Below are 18,493 nucleotides of genomic sequence, written 5' to 3'. Positions count from 1 at the left end.
CAGTCAGCCTAGAGGACGTGTATCGTTCTCTTAGCCTGGTTTCTCCGTGCGTTTCTGCGAGTTTGAGCGAGAATGTTCCGGCTCTAGACACATCACGAATATTCCGGTACTAATCGCCCGAGCTATAAAAAGGAGGCTAGCCGCTAAGAGCCGGTCACTGTGGGACTCACAAGGAAACCCTTCCAACTGTAATTCTCCGATCGGATTGAGATTTGGTACGAAGACTTCAGCAGTAATGCTTTATTCAGCCATATCAAAATTAGATACCCTGTCGTATATTTAGCACCTGTTTTGGAGTGTCAGTGTTTGCTCATTTAAGCATCGTGTAGACAGGAGTGAAGCAGGTAGAGGCGGGGAAGTAATGTGTGTGCAAGACAGAACGAGTGAGAGCGTGACACATGAACTGGCCGGCCGCTCTTTCACCTTGAATAATTTAATTGCTGTGGTTACCGATATTCTCGATATATCTTATTTGATGATCCTTGATATATCTAACGCATCCATATCTACTATACTAGTAGTCATTAAAATATACAAGGACATGCTATTGCTAGTACTGTACAGTCTTTATTCCATGGCAGTAGGTTGCGGATTCTGCTCGAATTTTGTTTAAGTTGATGGTGACATAGGCTCGTAAAGAAACAAGCCATACTCATACAATGTACCGTGTTATTTCTGACGGAAAGCCCGTTCAGTTAAACAAAAATATAATAAGTTTCCTTTCAGTTCTGAGTGACTAAGTCTTAAAATATACGTACTTCTTGAGTTTAAAAGATCAATAGTAAGTTGACTAAATTGATATCAATTTCACTCAAAATTAATTTTGTTGGTTATGGTTGCAAGTGAAGAATTGCTGCTAGTTCATATTCCTCTAAGATTTATAGTTCTGGAGTAGGAATCTTCTCATTCACAATAAATATTTCAGTCCAGCTGTAATCTACTTTTTGCTAATTATACGGTATATTCTTTGTTCTGTAACAGTAAAAAACCAAAATGAGTGAGCGTCGAACTGAACAGTCGAGAGATAACATAGAAGATATGATGAGACCGCCAAGTGCAGGAATGGTAAGTCAGTTCTTGTATTTTATGTAGATCAGACTGAGAGTTTTGAGTTTAAATTTCAACTGGTACGGTTTGTCATTTTTTCATGGGATTACGGCATCGGAGGATTTGTTGTTTCCACTGTTTTAGTAATACATAATTGCTTCTTGAAATGTTCATTTAGGTCGTCTGAGAGAGAGAGACGATTCTAATGCATTATCTATTAAAAGAGGGACTTCTAAAACTAAAAACTGGGACATAGACTAGAGACGAAGAATGTATAAAAGAAAGTTGTGATGGATAGAGAGCACATTTAAACTATGTACACAGGGTGGTCGAAAATCGTCGTGCTGACCACATGACACCTCGTAATCTGCAGGCCTTCGGACTGAGCAACGGTCGCTTGGTAGGCCAAGGTCTTTCAGGGCTGTAGTGCCATGGGGTTAGGTTAGGTGGTGGGAAATAACGTGAACCGGGCATTTGAGCGTTAGAGGCCTGATAAATAATTGGAAAAATAATTAGATATCTCCCACCCCCTGTGGGTGGGGGCGGCAGAATAACACCCACGGTATCCCCTGCCTGTCGTAAGAGGCGACTAAAAGGGGCCCCAGGGGCTCTGAACTTTGGAGCGTGGGTTGGCGACCACGGGGCCCCTAGCTGAGTCTTGGCATTGCTTCCACTTACTTGTGCCAGGCTCCTCACTTTCATCTATCCTATCCGACCTCCCTTGGTCAACTCTTGTTCTTTTCAGACCCTGACGCTATTAGGTTTGCGAGGGCTAGGGAGTCTTTCATTTTCACGCCCTTCGTGGCCCTTGTCTTCTTTTGGCCGATATCTTCATCTTTCGAAGTGTCGGATCCCTTCCATTTTTTCTCTCTGATTAGTGTTATATAGAGGATGGTTGCCCAGTTGTACTTCCTCTTAAAACAATAATCACCACCACCACCAGATATCTCCCACTGTTGTCATTTTATCAGCTGCTGAAGTTGGCCAATCAGATCGCTTCGCGGGCGAATTCAAATGGGCTGTATGAGGCGGTGTTGCTAAATCTGTACGTGGCCTATGATCGGCATGAGAGCACCAGCAGAATAAATAAACTTCTCCAGGGGCGGAACTCCCTGCTGATAGGAAGCACGCTACGGTGTGTTTGTGTTTGATGCTCATTTCTCGCCATGGCTTTCTTCAAGCTCGACCAAGCCATGCACAGATCTAGCAACAACCCATTTCAATTTGCCCGTGAAGCGATCTGATTGGCTGAGTTCAGCAGCTGATAAGATGGCAACCACGCGAGATATCGACGTATATTTTTTCAAGTTACCCATCAGTATGACCAATGCTCAAACAATCATACACTCGGTTCACGTTCTTTCCGACGAACCTGCATATTGAAATGTCCACCTCTGTCGTGTAGTGATTAGTGTGATTAGCTGCCACACCGGGAGGTCCGGATTCGATTCCTGGCTCTCCCACGAAATTTATAAAGTATTACGAGAACTGGAAGGAGGTCCACTCAGCCTCAGGAGGTCAACTGAGTAGAGGGGTTTCGATTCCCGCCTCAGCCATCCTCGAAGTGGTTTTCCGTGGTTTCCCATTTCTTCTCCAGGCAAATGCCGGGATGGTACATAACTTCCTTCTGATCTTCCCATTCATCACAAGGCACCTGTACAGTATAGCAGGTGAGGCCGCCTGGACGACGTATCTCCGACCAAATGTCTCACGCTCCAGGACACTGTCCTTGTGGCAGTAGAGGTGGGATCCCTCGATGAGCCCGAGGAAAAACCAACCCTGGAGGGTAAACGGATTAAATAAGAAATATAATAAATATACTGAGCAGTAGTAGCTTAAATAATAGATTACCGGTGCATAAAAGTCACACGGCTTGAGTCTTCATAATGTTCATTGCTGCAATACTTCTTTGAAGTTCCATTGCTGTCTTTGGAGTTAAATTCATAGAATTCTAAGCATGAAAAGCTTATGTAATTTGTTTCTAGAGTAAGTACCGGTATTGATTTTAAAGTGTTCACCTGGAGAGCAGTTCTCGAAACAAGTATACTCATGTTCATAAAAACCAGAACACCTTGAAAGACTAGAAATAGGAACTTCATATTCGCAGGGCATGTCCATTAGTATGTTGTGCAGAAACGATTAGCATTTCAGTCACCTAGGTTCAGCATGTGTCCTGTTGCCTAGTAGGCACTCGGTCCTCCATAGGCACTAATAACTTGTTCCATGCGTGATGGCGTTGGCGCGTACTAGGTACGAATGTCGTCCTGAGCTATATCCATCCATGCTGCATTCACCTGGTTCCACAGTTCATCTTTGGTGGTTGGCATGGGGTCACAGAGCCGTACCCGTCATTTCAGCATATCCCACACATTCTCTATTGGTGACAAGTCCGGTGATCGGGTGGGCCAGAGTAACAGTCTGACATCCTGTGACAACAAGAAGGCATGTGTTCGTGCAGCAACATGTGGTCGCGCATTGTCCTGTTGAAATATTGCGCTGGGGTGTGGTGCAGAAAGGGTGTGGCTACGGGTCGCAGGTGTCATTCACATAGGTCAAACTGGCTACAGTGCCCTGGACACGCTCCAACTGTGATTTGTGGTTGTACCCACTAGTACCCCACACCATAAGGCCATGCGTTGGTGCTGTATGTCTTGTGCGAATGCAAGTCAATGTGAACCATTCTGTACACACCCGTTGCACCGCCGACACACTTCGTCCCACACGAGCAGCAATTTCCCGGATGGATGCATCACGTTCTCTCATGCCAGTAATGCGCCCTCTTTCAAACTCACTCTTTGACGGTACGGTTCTCGCATACGTCTGCGAGGCATCCTGCACGTCTGCTCGAGTCACACGGATTCATTACCTTCGGTTTATAGCGACAACGAGAGCCGCAGGCACATTTTACCAGTCGGTGGTGGTGAGCAGAGATATCGATGTGGACTTTGAACCTGAGGTCCGACATGGTTCAAATGCTAATCATTTCTTCAGAACATACTATTGTACTTGCTCTGTGAATATTAACTTCGTACCTCTATTCTTTCAAAGAGTTCTGGTTTTTATGAACATAATGTACAATTACTTTTTTTTAGGGTCCCCTACACGGAAACCATACTCAAATTGTGGTCTTATCTGTGATTTATTATGTCCTCTCCTCTACATCTTTACAACCACCATGATGATCGTATCCAAGTATCCTCAAATGTTGAAAGTGCTCCAGTATTGAGCAACCATAATATCACCGACTGTAATGAAGTCTTCAAGTTGTGTTTCCACAGGCCAGTTTGGACTCTGAAATGCAGTAGATACTCAAGATCTTGGATTTCACTACTACATTCTGTGTATTGTGTATTCCATTGAGTGAAACCTTGGTTCTAGGCATTCCAATTCTTATCCTATCCTAGACTAATGGTATTCAAAGTGTGGTACGCGTACCACTAAGGGTACACAAACTTATCGTGGTTTGTAAGTGTTTTCAGTTAGCCTGCTCATTTTCAGTAACATCTTGTTTTGATTTAATGTTCTTGTCTACCACTACAGAGTCTCCCCTTTCCGAACTATTCTTTATTCTTCTTTATTAATCTGTTTACCCTCCAGGGTTGGTCTTTCCCTCGGACTCAGCGAGAGATCACACCTCTACCGCTTCAAGGGCAGTGTCCTGGAGCGTGGGACATTGGGTCGGGGGATACAACTGGCGAGGAGGAGCAGTACCTCGCCCAGACTGCCTCACCTCCTACTGAACAGGGGCCTTGTGGGGGATGGGAAGATTGGAAGGGAGAGACAAGGAAGAGGGAATGAAGCGGTCGTGGCCTTAAGATAGGTACCATCCCGGCATTTTCCTGGAGGAGAAGTGGAAAACCACGGAAAACCTCTTTGAGGATGGCTGAGGTGGGAATCGAACTCACCTCTACTCAGTTGACCTCCCGAGGCTGAGTGGACCCCGTTCCAGGCCTCGTACCACTTTTCAAATTTCATGGCAGAGCCGGGAATCGAACCCAGGTCTCCAGGGGCGGCCACTACACCACAGAGGCGGACTTCCGAATTATTCACTATAAAATATTTGTCAGTTTGTACCTCCCATTGATTACGTATGTAAAAATGCTTACTTAGCAGCATTTCTCTTTTTTGTTTGTTTCGAAATCCATTCATTCACTTCACTTCAGTTTTTTTTTCCCCCCACTAGCAGTGTACAATAGTAATGAAAACCTCGTAATTCCTCTCACGATGAAATCACATTTCTCCATCTGTCTTGTGAAAGTTTGTCGCGTGCCCTGAGGAGGAAACAGAAGACTCCAATGGTCGAATAACTGGGATATCATTAAGCAATGAAAATGCCAAGAACAGTTCTCCGACTTAACCGAACTCGATAGCTGCAGTCGCTTAAGTACGGCCTATATCCAATATTCGGGAGATAGAGGGTTCGAACCCACTGTCGGCAGCTCTGAAGATGGTTTACCGTGGTTTCCCATCTTCTCACCAGGCAAATGCTGGGACTGTACCTTAATTAAGGCCGCAGCCGCTTCGTTCCAACACCTAGCCATTTCCTATCGCAACGTCGTCATAAGATCTATCTGCGTCGGTGCGACGTAAAGCAAATTTTTTTTTTAAGACCTGTAGTTCGTACAGTTGCTTGATGTGCTCTCCAGCTTGACACCGTTAACGTGCGTAGTACGAAGATTATTCCTGGCTTTAACCTTCATACTCACAGAGTGACAATGTGTTATAAAAGTAAGAAACCGACCGAGCACAGAAACACCCCCAGAGTCGGGGCCTCTGCCTATGCATGCGGTTCACCTTTCAGATTCAGGTTTCTCCTGCAGCTAACTCTTCGCATCAAGTTTTGATGTTGCAAAGCCCTTCCCCAACAGTACCAACTCCAATAAACAAATATACAGGAATTAGATATAAATATATCTGTCCACATGCAACCAGTGATCTCGTGATTTGATTATTGAGGTTGTGTGCAATGAATTGAACGAATTGAGAGAATGTTAAATAAATAAATAAATAAATAAATAAATAAATAAATAAATAAATAAATAAATAAATAAATAAATAAATTGTCTGCATTTAGGGCTACCGCCCAGGTGGCAGATTCCCTAGCAATTGTTTTCCTTCTGGGCGAGTTGGCCGTGCGGTTAGGGCCGCGCAACTGTGAGATTGCATCCCGGAGATAGTGGGTTCGAATCCCAGCCCTGAAGATGGTTTTCTGTGGTTTTCCCATTTTCACACCTGGAAAATGCTGGGGCTGCACCTTAATTAAGGCCACAAGCGCTTCTTTCTCACTTCTATGCCTTTCCTTCCCGCCTGCGTCGGTGCGACGTAAAGCAAATCGAAAAAAGTATATTCTTAAACGTTTTCAAAGAACTTGGATATTTATCAAACATTTTGTATGTTAAGTCATCAGTCCGAAGGCTGATTGGATCCTCAACAACTCTACCATTGGCTGTCATAGATGGCCTAGGCATCACTGAAGAGGCGTAGACTACTAGGGAAATGAGAAGTGAGGTAGTTTCCCCGTTGCTTTCCTCACTGAGCCAGAAGTTGCTTTTACTTATCAGTCTGCCAAACCCACTGAAATGCATGCACCAACCGACCCTATGGACAATATTTTCACACCATTCATAACAGGGACTGGCTGCATAAGGAATGGCACTACTAGCGTTGTAGTAGGGATGTAAAGAAGAGGGCATATAAGTCTCTGGTAAGACCGCAACTATAGAATATGGTTCCAGTGTATGGGACCCTCACCAGGATTACTTGATTCGAGAACTGGAAACAAATCCAAATTCTTAGTGATTTCCAACAAAAGAGTAGCGTTACGGAAATATTGCAAAGTTTCAGCTGGGAAGACTTTGGAGAAAGGAGACGAGCTGTTCGACTAAGTGGTGAATTCCGAGCTGTCAGTTAAGAGGTGGCATGGAATGACATTAGTAGCCGAATACGTTTGGGTGGTGTTTTTTTTTTTTTTTTTTAAAGAAGAAAAGATCACAATATGAAGATAAAAGTTGGAATTCAAGAGAACAAATTGGGGCAAATATTCGTTTATAGGAAGGGGAGTTGGGTTTGGGATAATTTACTGAGGGAGATGTTCAATAAAATTCCAGATTCTTTGCAATCATTTAAGAAAAGACCAGGAAAACATCAGACAGGGAATCTGCCACCTGGACGACTGCTCTAAATGCAAAACAATGTTGATTGTTGTTGTTGTTGTTGAGCATCGCTCATACATCAGTCAAAGCCTAGAATAAGACTGTCACAGATCAATGAAAGTAACGAAATTGTTCCAGCCCATACCAGAAGACATAGTGCACCGTAAACACTAGGTCTCGCCAGCAAAGGCATATAAAACATTTCCTTTGATTAATTATTTCAGTGCCGGGCTGAGTGGCTCAGACGGTTAAGGCGCTGGCCTTCTAACCCCAACTTGGCAGGTTCGATCCTGGCTCAGTCCGGTGGTATTTGAAGGTGCTCAAATACGACAGCCTCGTGTCGGTAGATTTACTGGCACGCAAAAGAACTCCTGCGGGACTAAATTCCGGCACCTCGGCGTCTCCGAAGACCATAACAGTAGTTAGTGGGACGTAAAGCCAATAACATTAATTATTATTAATTATTTCAGTCCCTTACTCCTCGTTCTATAAATGAATATTTGCCCCAATGTATCCTCTTGAATTCTAAATTTATCTTCATGTTTCTGGTATTTCTTCTTTTAAAAGCTCTGCTCAAGATTATTCTTCTGCTATAATGCAAGTCCCCTTCATCTCTCCACTGACAGATCGGAAAATACCACTGAAGTCGAACATCTTGTCTCCTTGCTCCCAAGTGTTGCGTAGCGTATTTGTGCGTAGTTCTCAATTTATAACACAGATATTTCTGCGCGGCCAACTCGATCATAGTTAGAGAGTCAACCAACTACATTGGAGTTTTATTTACCTACTTGTACTACACTGCAAATGAATCAAACTATTATTTAAACCTCTCTCTTGACGATAATGCAAGTGAGTGGATTGCAGTATTTTCAAATGAGCTGAAAAGGGCGTTGATTTGATTGATATGTAGCCTAATGGCCGCGATCTACTACGCGACCTAAGAGGATCGAGACGGCGGTGGAATGTGCGAAATTTGAATGTACGAATGCGATCGATCACTTCTTATATTTCTGAAGGTCGGTGGCAGTAGGAGAGGGTAATGATAATGACTTTGTTCGGACATCAAGCCGGAGCTCCAACTAATGAATGTCCAAGTGACGGTAGATATCTTAAAATAGTATGGTTCTTATGTTAGAAATAATTATAACACCAACTAGAGTTGCTAGAGTAGCAACTAGAATAGCTAATGCTATTTGTTCGGGGCGTCGACCTATAGAGATCTTTTGCTCCTAAGAAAATAATTAATGACAAGTATGAATACGGTATATGAAGATTTTCAATGTGAGTATTAGTATATAAATAAACGTAAAATATATTTCAATTAGGCCTAATATTATCTACATGTGTAGCATATACTAATTTTTTAATTTAATTTAGTATCTCCTTTACACTTAAATTTATCACATGGTACGGTAGCCTACTTCAGATTGTTTTCAGATTTTACATGTTTTAAAACGCAGATGGTTCATCCATGGACATTTTCTCCCTATCAACATCATTAGGAATTATGTATTTACCTAACCTCATTTTTTTCTTAACACCTACCATGATTTTTTTTTCTTGTTTCCAACATTGCACTAACACATTGAAGGTTTTTGGCGATTTAATAAATCAGTCACTACTGATCTGCATTTAGGGCAGTCGCCCAGGTGGCAGATTTCCTATCTGTTGTTTTCCTAGCCTTTTCTTAAATGATTGCAAGGAAATTGGATATTTATTGAACATATCCCTTGGTAAGTTATTTCAATCTCTAACTCCCCCTCCTATAAACTAAAATTTGCCCCAATTTGTCCTCTTGAATTACAACTTTTTCTTCATATTGCGATCTTTCCTACTTTTAAAGACACCACTCAAACTTATTCGTCAACTAATGCCTTTGGACATCATCTCTCCACTGACAGCTCGGAACACATCAGTCATTTGAGCAGCTTGTCTTCTTTCTCCCAAGTCTTCCCAGCCCAAACTTTGCAATATTTTTGTAATGCTACCCTTTTAATGAAATCACCCAGAACAAATTGAGCTGCTTTCCTTTGGATTTTTTCCAGTTTTTGAATCAAATAATCCTGGTGAGCGTTCCATACACTGGAACCATACTCTAGTTGTGGTCTTACCAGATATTTATATGGCCTCTCCTTTACATCCTTAAAAGTACAGGAAAGGGCTAAGTTTGGGAAGGTGGCGATTGTGGCCTTGATTAAGGTACAGCCCCTGCATTTGTCTGGTGTGGAAATGGGAAACCATGGAAAACCATCTTCAGGGCTGTTGACGGTGGGATTCGAATCCACCATCTTCCGAATGCAGGCTCACAGCTACAGGGTCCTAATCGCATGTCCAACTCGCTCGGTCCTTTCATCGTCATTATTATTATTTTTTAAAATCAGTTTACCATCCAGGATTGGTTTTTCCCTTGTACTAACCTCTACTGCCTCAAGGACGAGCCGCCAATAAGAACATGGTGAGACACTTATCATTGCAACACCGTATTTTCGTATGTAAAAGTTCTGGTTTCATCTTAATGGTTGTATCAACAGTTGTAAATCATGCTATTGGTGTGTAGAAAATCCTTCTGGGGGTTATGAAGTCCCTCATTATGATAGGAAGATTGGTGTTTGGTGTGCTGTTGGTGCAAGATGAATAATTGGGCTTTTTTTTTTTTTTTTTTTTTTTTGAGACGACAGCATATGCAGAGCAGTAGCAAGGCGACGTTTTGACGCCGTTCTTCCATCAGTTAACGGAAGAAGAAAAATTGCGTGGGTGGTTTCAATAAGATTCAGCTCCTGCTCATACAGCAGAAGATTCCCTTCTTACAATCTTGGAAGTGTTTTCAGACAGAGTGATCAATGCTGGTCTGTTTCCCCCTCGTTCTCCAGATCTAACAGTGTGTGATTTTTACTTGTGGAGTAAACTGAAAGAAAACATTGTCTGCCTCTGTGGTGTAGTGGTTAGTGTGATTAGCTGCCACCCCCAGAGGCCCAGGTTCGATTCCCGGCTCTGCCACGAAATTTGAAAAGTGGTACGAGGGTTGGAACGGGGTTCACTCAGCCTCGGGAGGTCAACTGAGTAGAGGTGGGCTCGATTCCCACCTTAGCCATCCTGGAAGTGGTTTTCCGTGGTTTCCCACTTCTCCTCCAGGCAAATGTCGGGATGGTACCTAACTTAAGGCCACGGCAGCTTCTTTCCCTCTTCCTTGTCTATCCCTTCCAATCTCCCCATCCCCCCGCAAGGCGCCTGTTCAGCATAGCAGGTGAATGCAGCCTGGGCGAAGTACTGGTCATCCTCCCCAGTTGTATACCACGACCCAATGTCTGAAGCTCCAGGACACTGCCCTTGAGGCGGTAGAGGTGGAATCCCTCGCTGAGTCCGAGGGAAAAGCCGACCCTGGAGGATAAGCAGATTAAGAAGAAGAAGAAGAAAGAAAACATTACAAATGAAATCTGAACCAATACATTGGCGGAACTCACTTGTGTCAGCCACAATGAGCTTACCAGATACAATGCCTGTATAACCCAAGAAGGACGACACTTCCAGTATTTTTTATATGGTAAGATTTCATATGAGATTGTTTACACGCTTAAAGCAGGGCGGTCACGCACGACATAAGTTCGGCTGAGGCAGCTGCTGTAGCACAGAGTACAAACACCATGCATTCAGTCATTGTATATATGAGAGACCCTGGATGCCATGCTGTAAATAATCTAGCTACTGTATTCATGAATCCCACACACAAGTTCGTTTTATGTGTACTGTATGTATAATATTGACTGTGCAAAAAAAAAAAAAAGTTAACATAAAACATGGTATTTTTTATAATCTGCCTGAGTATACATTTAAAACAAGAGCTTATATATCTGTGTATGGACTGATATTACTCACCCTCGTTTACTATGTATAAAAACATCTTAATTTTATATTATTATGTACTGGTACGTTTAAATGGTATTTTTAGAGGGAAGACAGGTAAATTCTGCAGTCCATGAATTTTGTTTGTAGCAACATGTTTCAAAACTTTCCGTGGCCTAGTTATTGTACATTTTCCGTATGTCTATATATGTATATATACAGGTAAATGTAATAAGAGTTTTATCTGTACATTGCTCAGAATTTAAAAAGAATGGTATTTCTGTATCAGCCGTGTCCACAGTAAAAAGGAAATGCACATTTTCATTTTCCGTCATTTCTATCTGTCTGTCTGTATGTATGGGCATTATGAGAAAATGGCTGAAGAGAATTGAATGAAAATCACTACGTTAAGTCGAAAAATGATGCACTACAATCTAGGCTATAAATAATTGTATTCACATTGAGTGAAATGGTGAAATTCTCAAACTTTTTGTTATTAATGTTCCTATCAATAAATAATACATAATCATATAGAATTAAATTTCCGATCATTTATGTCTTGTACATTTTTACTGCACCAGCTACGATAATTTTTGTTGCTAAGTCCATATCAGCACCAAAGTACAAGAAAATGGGTGAACAGAATTTAATAAAAAATCATTACGTAAAGTCTGGGAATAAGGTGCTACAGTCTACGAAATAAATAATTTTTATTTATGCTGGATGAAATGATAGTTTAGGTGAAGGTGCCTAAAATTAATTTTTTTTATATAAGTTACCTATGTTAGTGGTCCTATCAAAAAGTATTACATACTGTAACAAAAGTTATAGAGAATACAAGTTCCAATCATTTATGTGTTAAATAGTTTTACCGGACCGACTATGAAAATAGAATAATGAATTTAGGCTTTTATTTCTTAGTCCATATCAACACCAAGCATTGTTAACATGGAAATATTGTTTATTTGAGTTAACTGGTGATGGTTTTTGTCATGATTGTCTTAAGGTGTAAAATCGCATGATCATTGGTCCGTATCAACAAGGAAAAATGTGAAGATGATTATAAAAAGTGAGAAAACATTGTAAAGGAATGATCGCTTGAAGAATAATACAAGAGAGAGTCATGAAAGAAGAAAGGACTGCCTTTACATTAGATGCTCTAATATTGAAGAGTCAGAAGAAAACTAAATGGAAGGCCTAAAATATCAAAAGCTCATTAAGGTGATTGACAATAACATTACATTGACCATTGTTGTGATGTGATTTGTCTTTCCTGCTGCCACTCATCTCCGGTAGATGGGATTACTGTTGCGTCCCGAGGAAAATAGCCTGCCTATTGGCGGAAAGTAGCTGGGGAGTTAGATAACTTTGCACATTTTTTATGATTGTCCTGTGAACTTATTTTTTCAAGTCAACTGTTTTCCAAGAACTTAGCAGGAGCACAATTACTCATTCAATTATACTGAATTGCATTGTATATTTCTATATATACGTACTTAACTTCCCGCAACCGAGGCAAATACTGGACCTTCAGGATATTCTCCATTCTACTTTGGCGTTCGAGACCACAGCGCATGACCTTGGATGTGCCGCGCTGATCTCCGAGAGCTGGCAGTTTGCTTCTACAAATCTATTCGTCTGCGACTTCAAAATATTTATGGATCTTCATATGTTTGATAGTGTTGTGACTTTGTACCTGACAGAGTGTAAAAACTGACCCATTTGACCGTTCTCCACTATTCATAAACATTGAGAGACTTTACTCATCATTGCGTGTGCCGTACTACCTTTCATAATATTACATACTGTTTTATTTTAAGTGACTCACAATTTCTACCCCCATCATCAATTTATATTTCATCTTATACCGATCCAGAGTTCACTTATTCTTTTTCATATGCATTGTTTTTTTGTTTTTTATGTTTTGAACGGCTGACGATGACCTGTACTAGGGTTGAAACCTGTCCCATTTCTAATCACTATTAAATAAGAATGTAATCACTACATTCCTTTCTTTTATGTATTGAATAGGTTGAACCTCTTTTTCAATTATTTAATTTTTAATGTCCTGTGAACGACGGGTACTGCAGCTAGTTACAGTATAAAATATACACTTTTACTGGGTTTTCTTTGTTCTTAGGGGACCTGCAGGTGTACATTAACTCCTAACCACAATTTTTTACTTCCCTATAAGTTAAGAGAAATGAATTTCATTTAATGAATAATAATGTTATTTGCTTTACGTCCCACTAACTACTTTTTTAAGGTCTTCGGAGACGCCGAGGTGCCAGAATTTAGTCCCGCAGGAGTTCTGTTACGTGCCAGTAAATCTACCGACACGGGGCTGTCGTATTTGAGCACCTTCAAATACCACCGGACTGAGCCAGGATCGAACCTGCCAAGTTGGGGTTAGAAGGCCAGCGCCTCAACCGTCTGAGCCATTCAGCCCGGCTGAATTTCATTTTATGGATCCGTATTGAATTTTGATTAAACCAAATTAAAATAATAAGTTAGTTAATTCCACCTTTTCAATACAAATTAAAGTTGGGCCCAAATTAAAATAAGTTGTCATCTGTATAATAATAAAAGGAAGTGTTTGTCTCTCTGTCAGTGCGCGATACCCAGCAAAATCTACAGCATGCAGAGATCAGAAATTTTGAACATAGGTAGATGGAAGGTGGTCCGAATGCACCGCGAAGCTAGAATTTTCATTTTCGCTTTTGTTGGTGAGTTATGAACGAAAAACCTTCGGAGAACGTGTATTCAGATATGACAATCCAACATGCTGTCACCAAGATTAAATGCATAGAGGCACTGTCGCTAGGCAACGTACATAAGATAGATAGAGAACACAATTCAAGGAGCCATTTTACGTCCATGGCGTAGGAAGCCATTTTTGGTTTTATGTAGTGTGAGGGCATATGACGCTGTTGATGGTGATCTGTCTGTTGGATGGAGATGTAAAGTCTTAAGCTATTCGAGAGGAGTGGGCTATGTGCCGGCGCCGGGTTTCATCCTCTTCGTTCTTACTATCATACACTACCGGTCAAAAGTTTTCGATCACCTATGCACAAAACTAGATACTTTATTTCAATGTACAAACACATCGTAAAAACTAAATAGACCTACAAAATATATAATTTCTCTCTCTATCATTAAGTAGAATACAATATGGTTTATATTTTAGCCTTTTCAAAGTATCCACTCTTTGCCCTCCGAACAGCTGCACAAACTCTTGACATTCTGGAAATAAGATTTTGTAGTGTTTGTGTAGATATTGCAGTCCAACAGCTCTGTAATTATTCCATAGCTCTTCAACATTAGTTGAGCTAAGTTTTCGGACCTCCCTGTCAAGTTCATCCCATAACAGTTCAATGGGATTTAAGTCTGGTGACTGACTTGGCCAAATCATATTTTTCAGTTCCCCACATTTCTCTTTTCTATTGACATACCCTCTACACAATTTAGAAGAATGTTTGGGTTCATTGTCCTGCTGCAGAACAAACCCATGACCAATAAGCCTCTTGCCAGATGGAACTGCATTGTTGATCAGTATCCTGTGATATCCTTCCTTCTTTAATGTTCCATTAATTCGCACTAGATCACCAACTTTATCACCCGCAAAACATCCCCACACCGTAACCAACCCTCCACCATGCTTCACCATAGGTGTCACACACTGACTCTTCATACGTTCTCCACGAAATCGACGAACAAACATTCGACGATGGCTCCCAAATACTTCAAACTTCGATTCATCCGTGAATAACACCTTGGACCATTGCTGCACGCTCCAGATTTTATGTTGCTGTGCATTCTTTTCACCTTATTTCTGTCCGTAATAAAGGTTTCTTTGCCGCTATGCACCCCTTTAAACCTCGTTCACGAAGGCGGTGTTGCACTGTTGAGACAGAGATTGGAGCAACTCGCATATTATTGACTTCCTCGCAAATTTCAGGTGCCGTACGAGTCCTCTGACGTTTGTTCTGTACACATATGAACTGATCTTCCCTGTATGATGTTACACGGGGTCTTCCAGATCGCAAAACACTTGCATAGGCACCGGTTTGCTTGAACCGCTGCAATGTATACACCACTGTGAATTGGGCTACACCAACTTTTGTTTCTATTGTCCTACTAGAATACCCTTCGTGATGCAGAGCTACAATTACAGCCCGTTTTTCAGTTCCAGTCTCCTGGTTCTGTCCCATTTGGAGGTAATATGGTATGAATCTGATCAGATACACAAACACACTGCTAGCTGCACACAGTATACTGAAAACTAATGTCAACTGCTTGATACACAGACAGCTGAAGGAATGATGCCTATTCGAGTGGATACATCTTGGGTAAAGACATGTCACTGTTGTTGTGGTTACTCATCAGCAACCCTCCATGCGGAGAACTGGTCAAATACACAACAGAGTCGTTCCGTCTTTACATGTTTATGCTTGTTTTATTATCAGAACAGGACTTTGATCGATTATTTAAAACTACATCTCTGTTTTAACCACAAATCCATAGTTGTGATAGGTGATCGTAAACTTTTGACCGGTAGTGTATATCATGTCATTCATTTCATCTCATTAACTCATCTGATATCCGGTCGTAAAAACTCGCTACGAAGATTCATCTCACTTCATACCCAAACCGCATAGAGAAAGCGGACAAGGGTTGAACATGTATACATTTAGAGGAAATATATAAGATGTACGGCTGTGTCTAAGAGCAATTCTTGCACCAAGACATGAAGTTGTCAACGTCATCAATAAGCAACACTCATAAGAATTATCTGGTTAGCATGTTTTCTTTCAACTAACTCAATCTCATGTTTTATTACTTCATTTAGAGAAAACATAGGCTATAGTAAAGAAGATTGGATTATAATAAACATGCACAGATCTCAAATTTTTAAATTCGTGGCCACAGCATTTCACCAGTTACGCATGGCTATGTCAAAGAGCAGTTCTTGCTCCAAGAAGTGAAGCTGTCAACGTCGTCAACAAGAAACTTTTACAAGAATTACCCGATATTCTACAAAGTTACAAGTCTATCGACTACACGGCAGAGCTCTTGAAAGACTTGGAGTCACCTGGAATACCCTCGAACATCTTAGAGTGGATGATTGTGGCATCAATTATCCTTCTTAAGATAAGAATAAGAATCCTGCCCTCTGCAATGAACACGACTCTGAAAATGATGACTAATATTATTGAAGTCATTCTCATGGTTGGGCATGCCGCGAGGAAGTAATATTCATTCCTCGGATTCAAATAATTTCTTCGGATATACAGTTTAAGTTTAGATGTCTGCAGTTCCTCGTTTGTTTCAGTTTCGCTATGAACATCAACAAGGCACAAGAGCAACCTCTTAAAGTTGTAGGACTCTATCTTCGAAAAAAATGCTTCTCCCATTGTCAACTGTATGTGGTTTGTTCAAGAGTTAGAAAGGCAAATGCACTATATATCTTAGCTCCATTTGGAAGGACACTAACCGGAAGCTGTATAAGAAAAAAACATTTTTATTATATAAAACAATTGAACTAATAAACGCGGGCAAAGCCGCGGGTACATGCTAGTAAGCAATATAATGCAGTGTCAATTCACATGGATCACATATCACCTTGTCAATCCATTAATCCTATTTTTCATACAAAAATTTACTGGTTTCTTTTTTCTGTTTTCGGTATGAATCAAATCATAAATCTTTTCAGATATAGTAAGATTCAGCGTTTAATAGACACAGTGGAGATTAAACAGTTGTCTCTGTACTCTCAGTTCACAAATAGCTATCACCAGTTCAAGTTTGAACTGCTTTACCAACTTTCCCAATAAGGGAACAAGACTGCTTCATGAAGCTGCTATTTTGAACGTGCTTCATGGAAGTAGAAGAAGAAGCAGAAGTGGTCAAAGCTGCTTCAAGAAAAGAGCAGTTGATCCCATCCCTAGGGTGTTGTGCCTCACTGATCCAGCTGACTCGTGCTGTGCGCTCGCCGTTGCTGCGTTTCGATTCACTCGGACAGTTGAATGCATCAATACATTGCTTCGAAGCAAGTTCAAAGTATACACTCAGTAACCAACACTAGTCGGATGGATAATCGGTTGAAATAAGTGAATATAGGGTCTCTCTTATAAACCCAGGCCGAGCGCATGGTGTTTGTACTCTGTGTTACAGCAGCTGCCTCAGCTCAACTTAAGTCGTGCGCGTTCGCCCGCTTTAAGCTTGTATATAATCTTATATGAAATCTTACCTTATAAAAGATGCTGGAAGTGCCATCCTTCATAATGAGGGACTTCTTAAACACAATTAGGATTTTCTGCAAAGCAATAGCAAGAGTCATGGCTGTTCACACGACCATTAAGATGAAACAAGACCTCATCTGGAAAGAACACAAGCTGTGGGTCGAATAAACGACCATTCAATGACGCAAGATACCACTCACTCTTGTGGCTGGATCAGTAGGTTTTAAACAATGGGCCCAGCTTTGTAGCTCTGTGTGCAAAAGAAACCAAAAACCCTACTTGTGCTAATTTTGTGAGTGATTTATTCGGTAACCGTTCAAGATTCGCACCAGTGTCATGTAGCTTTTCCTCTGTTAAAACTGTTTGTGTGCGTGCATGTTTTTTTTTTTTAGCACTGAGTCAGTAGTTTCAAATTCATGTACAATTATGTGAATATGTGCTTGTGAAGATGGCACTTCTGCAGGAAATTGCTGAACAAATGCATCGCGTACCTGTTGAGCCGACTAACTTTTACATACGAAAATACGGTGTTGCAATGATAACTGTCTCATCATGTTAACAGCTGAGCTTCAGACTGGCTATTGATGCCAGGTCGAACACGTGCACGCTCCTTACAAGGTCAAGAGCTATGCGCGCGTCTCCCGTACAGCTGCTTAGGTCTCGGAGAGTAGAAACGCCGCTGGATGGTCTGGGTTTATAAGAGAGACCTTGTAGATGACACACCTTTTATTAAAGGTTCAAATTCAACTTTACCCTATTCCAAAACTGGGAGGAGAGAATTATTTTAAAATTTCAAATGATTAAAGAATATAACTGTTGCAAAGCCTGCAGTCTAATATCGTGGAACATGAAAATAGATGCAATGAGTATGATATGAAAATTAGCATTTCCAAGGCTAAGTTGATGTTAGTAGGTAACAAGAAACCTAACAGAATTGAATGTCAGGTTGGGAATTAAAAACTGGAGCTGGTAGATCATTTTGAAACAAAGAGTGGAGTCTTGCACCACTCCTGTTCATAATCATAATGGATGAAGTTTTAAAAGCAGTTAAAAGAAAGGATCCAGCAACTAATGCCCTGGTTTTTGCTGATGATGTAATGGTATGGGGTGAGACAGAAGCAAAAATACAAGCTAGACTAGATCTTTGGCATGAAGCTTTTAAAACCTTACATCTTAAAAATCAGCAAAACGAAGACAGTTGGCTTGGTGATG

General features: G+C 41.0%; 1 protein-coding gene across 1 annotated transcript in view; it reads left to right on the top strand.

Moving 5' to 3' along the window:
- Window positions 1-993: 993 nt before the first annotated feature.
- Window positions 994-18,493, top strand: part of LOC136885671 (dynein intermediate chain 2, ciliary) — a 126,252-nt gene continuing 108,752 nt past the window's right edge. Inside the window, exon 1 of the mRNA XM_068230301.1 lies at window positions 994-1,065. Coding sequence (XP_068086402.1) covers window positions 994-1,065 — 72 coding nt within the window. The remainder of the gene's footprint in view (window positions 1,066-18,493) is intronic.

This window comes from Anabrus simplex, chromosome 14 (assembly GCF_040414725.1).
Source record: "Anabrus simplex isolate iqAnaSimp1 chromosome 14, ASM4041472v1, whole genome shotgun sequence".
NCBI classification, from domain to species: Eukaryota; Metazoa; Arthropoda; class Insecta; order Orthoptera; family Tettigoniidae; genus Anabrus; species Anabrus simplex.
This window is presented reverse-complemented; position numbering and strand designations above follow the sequence as displayed.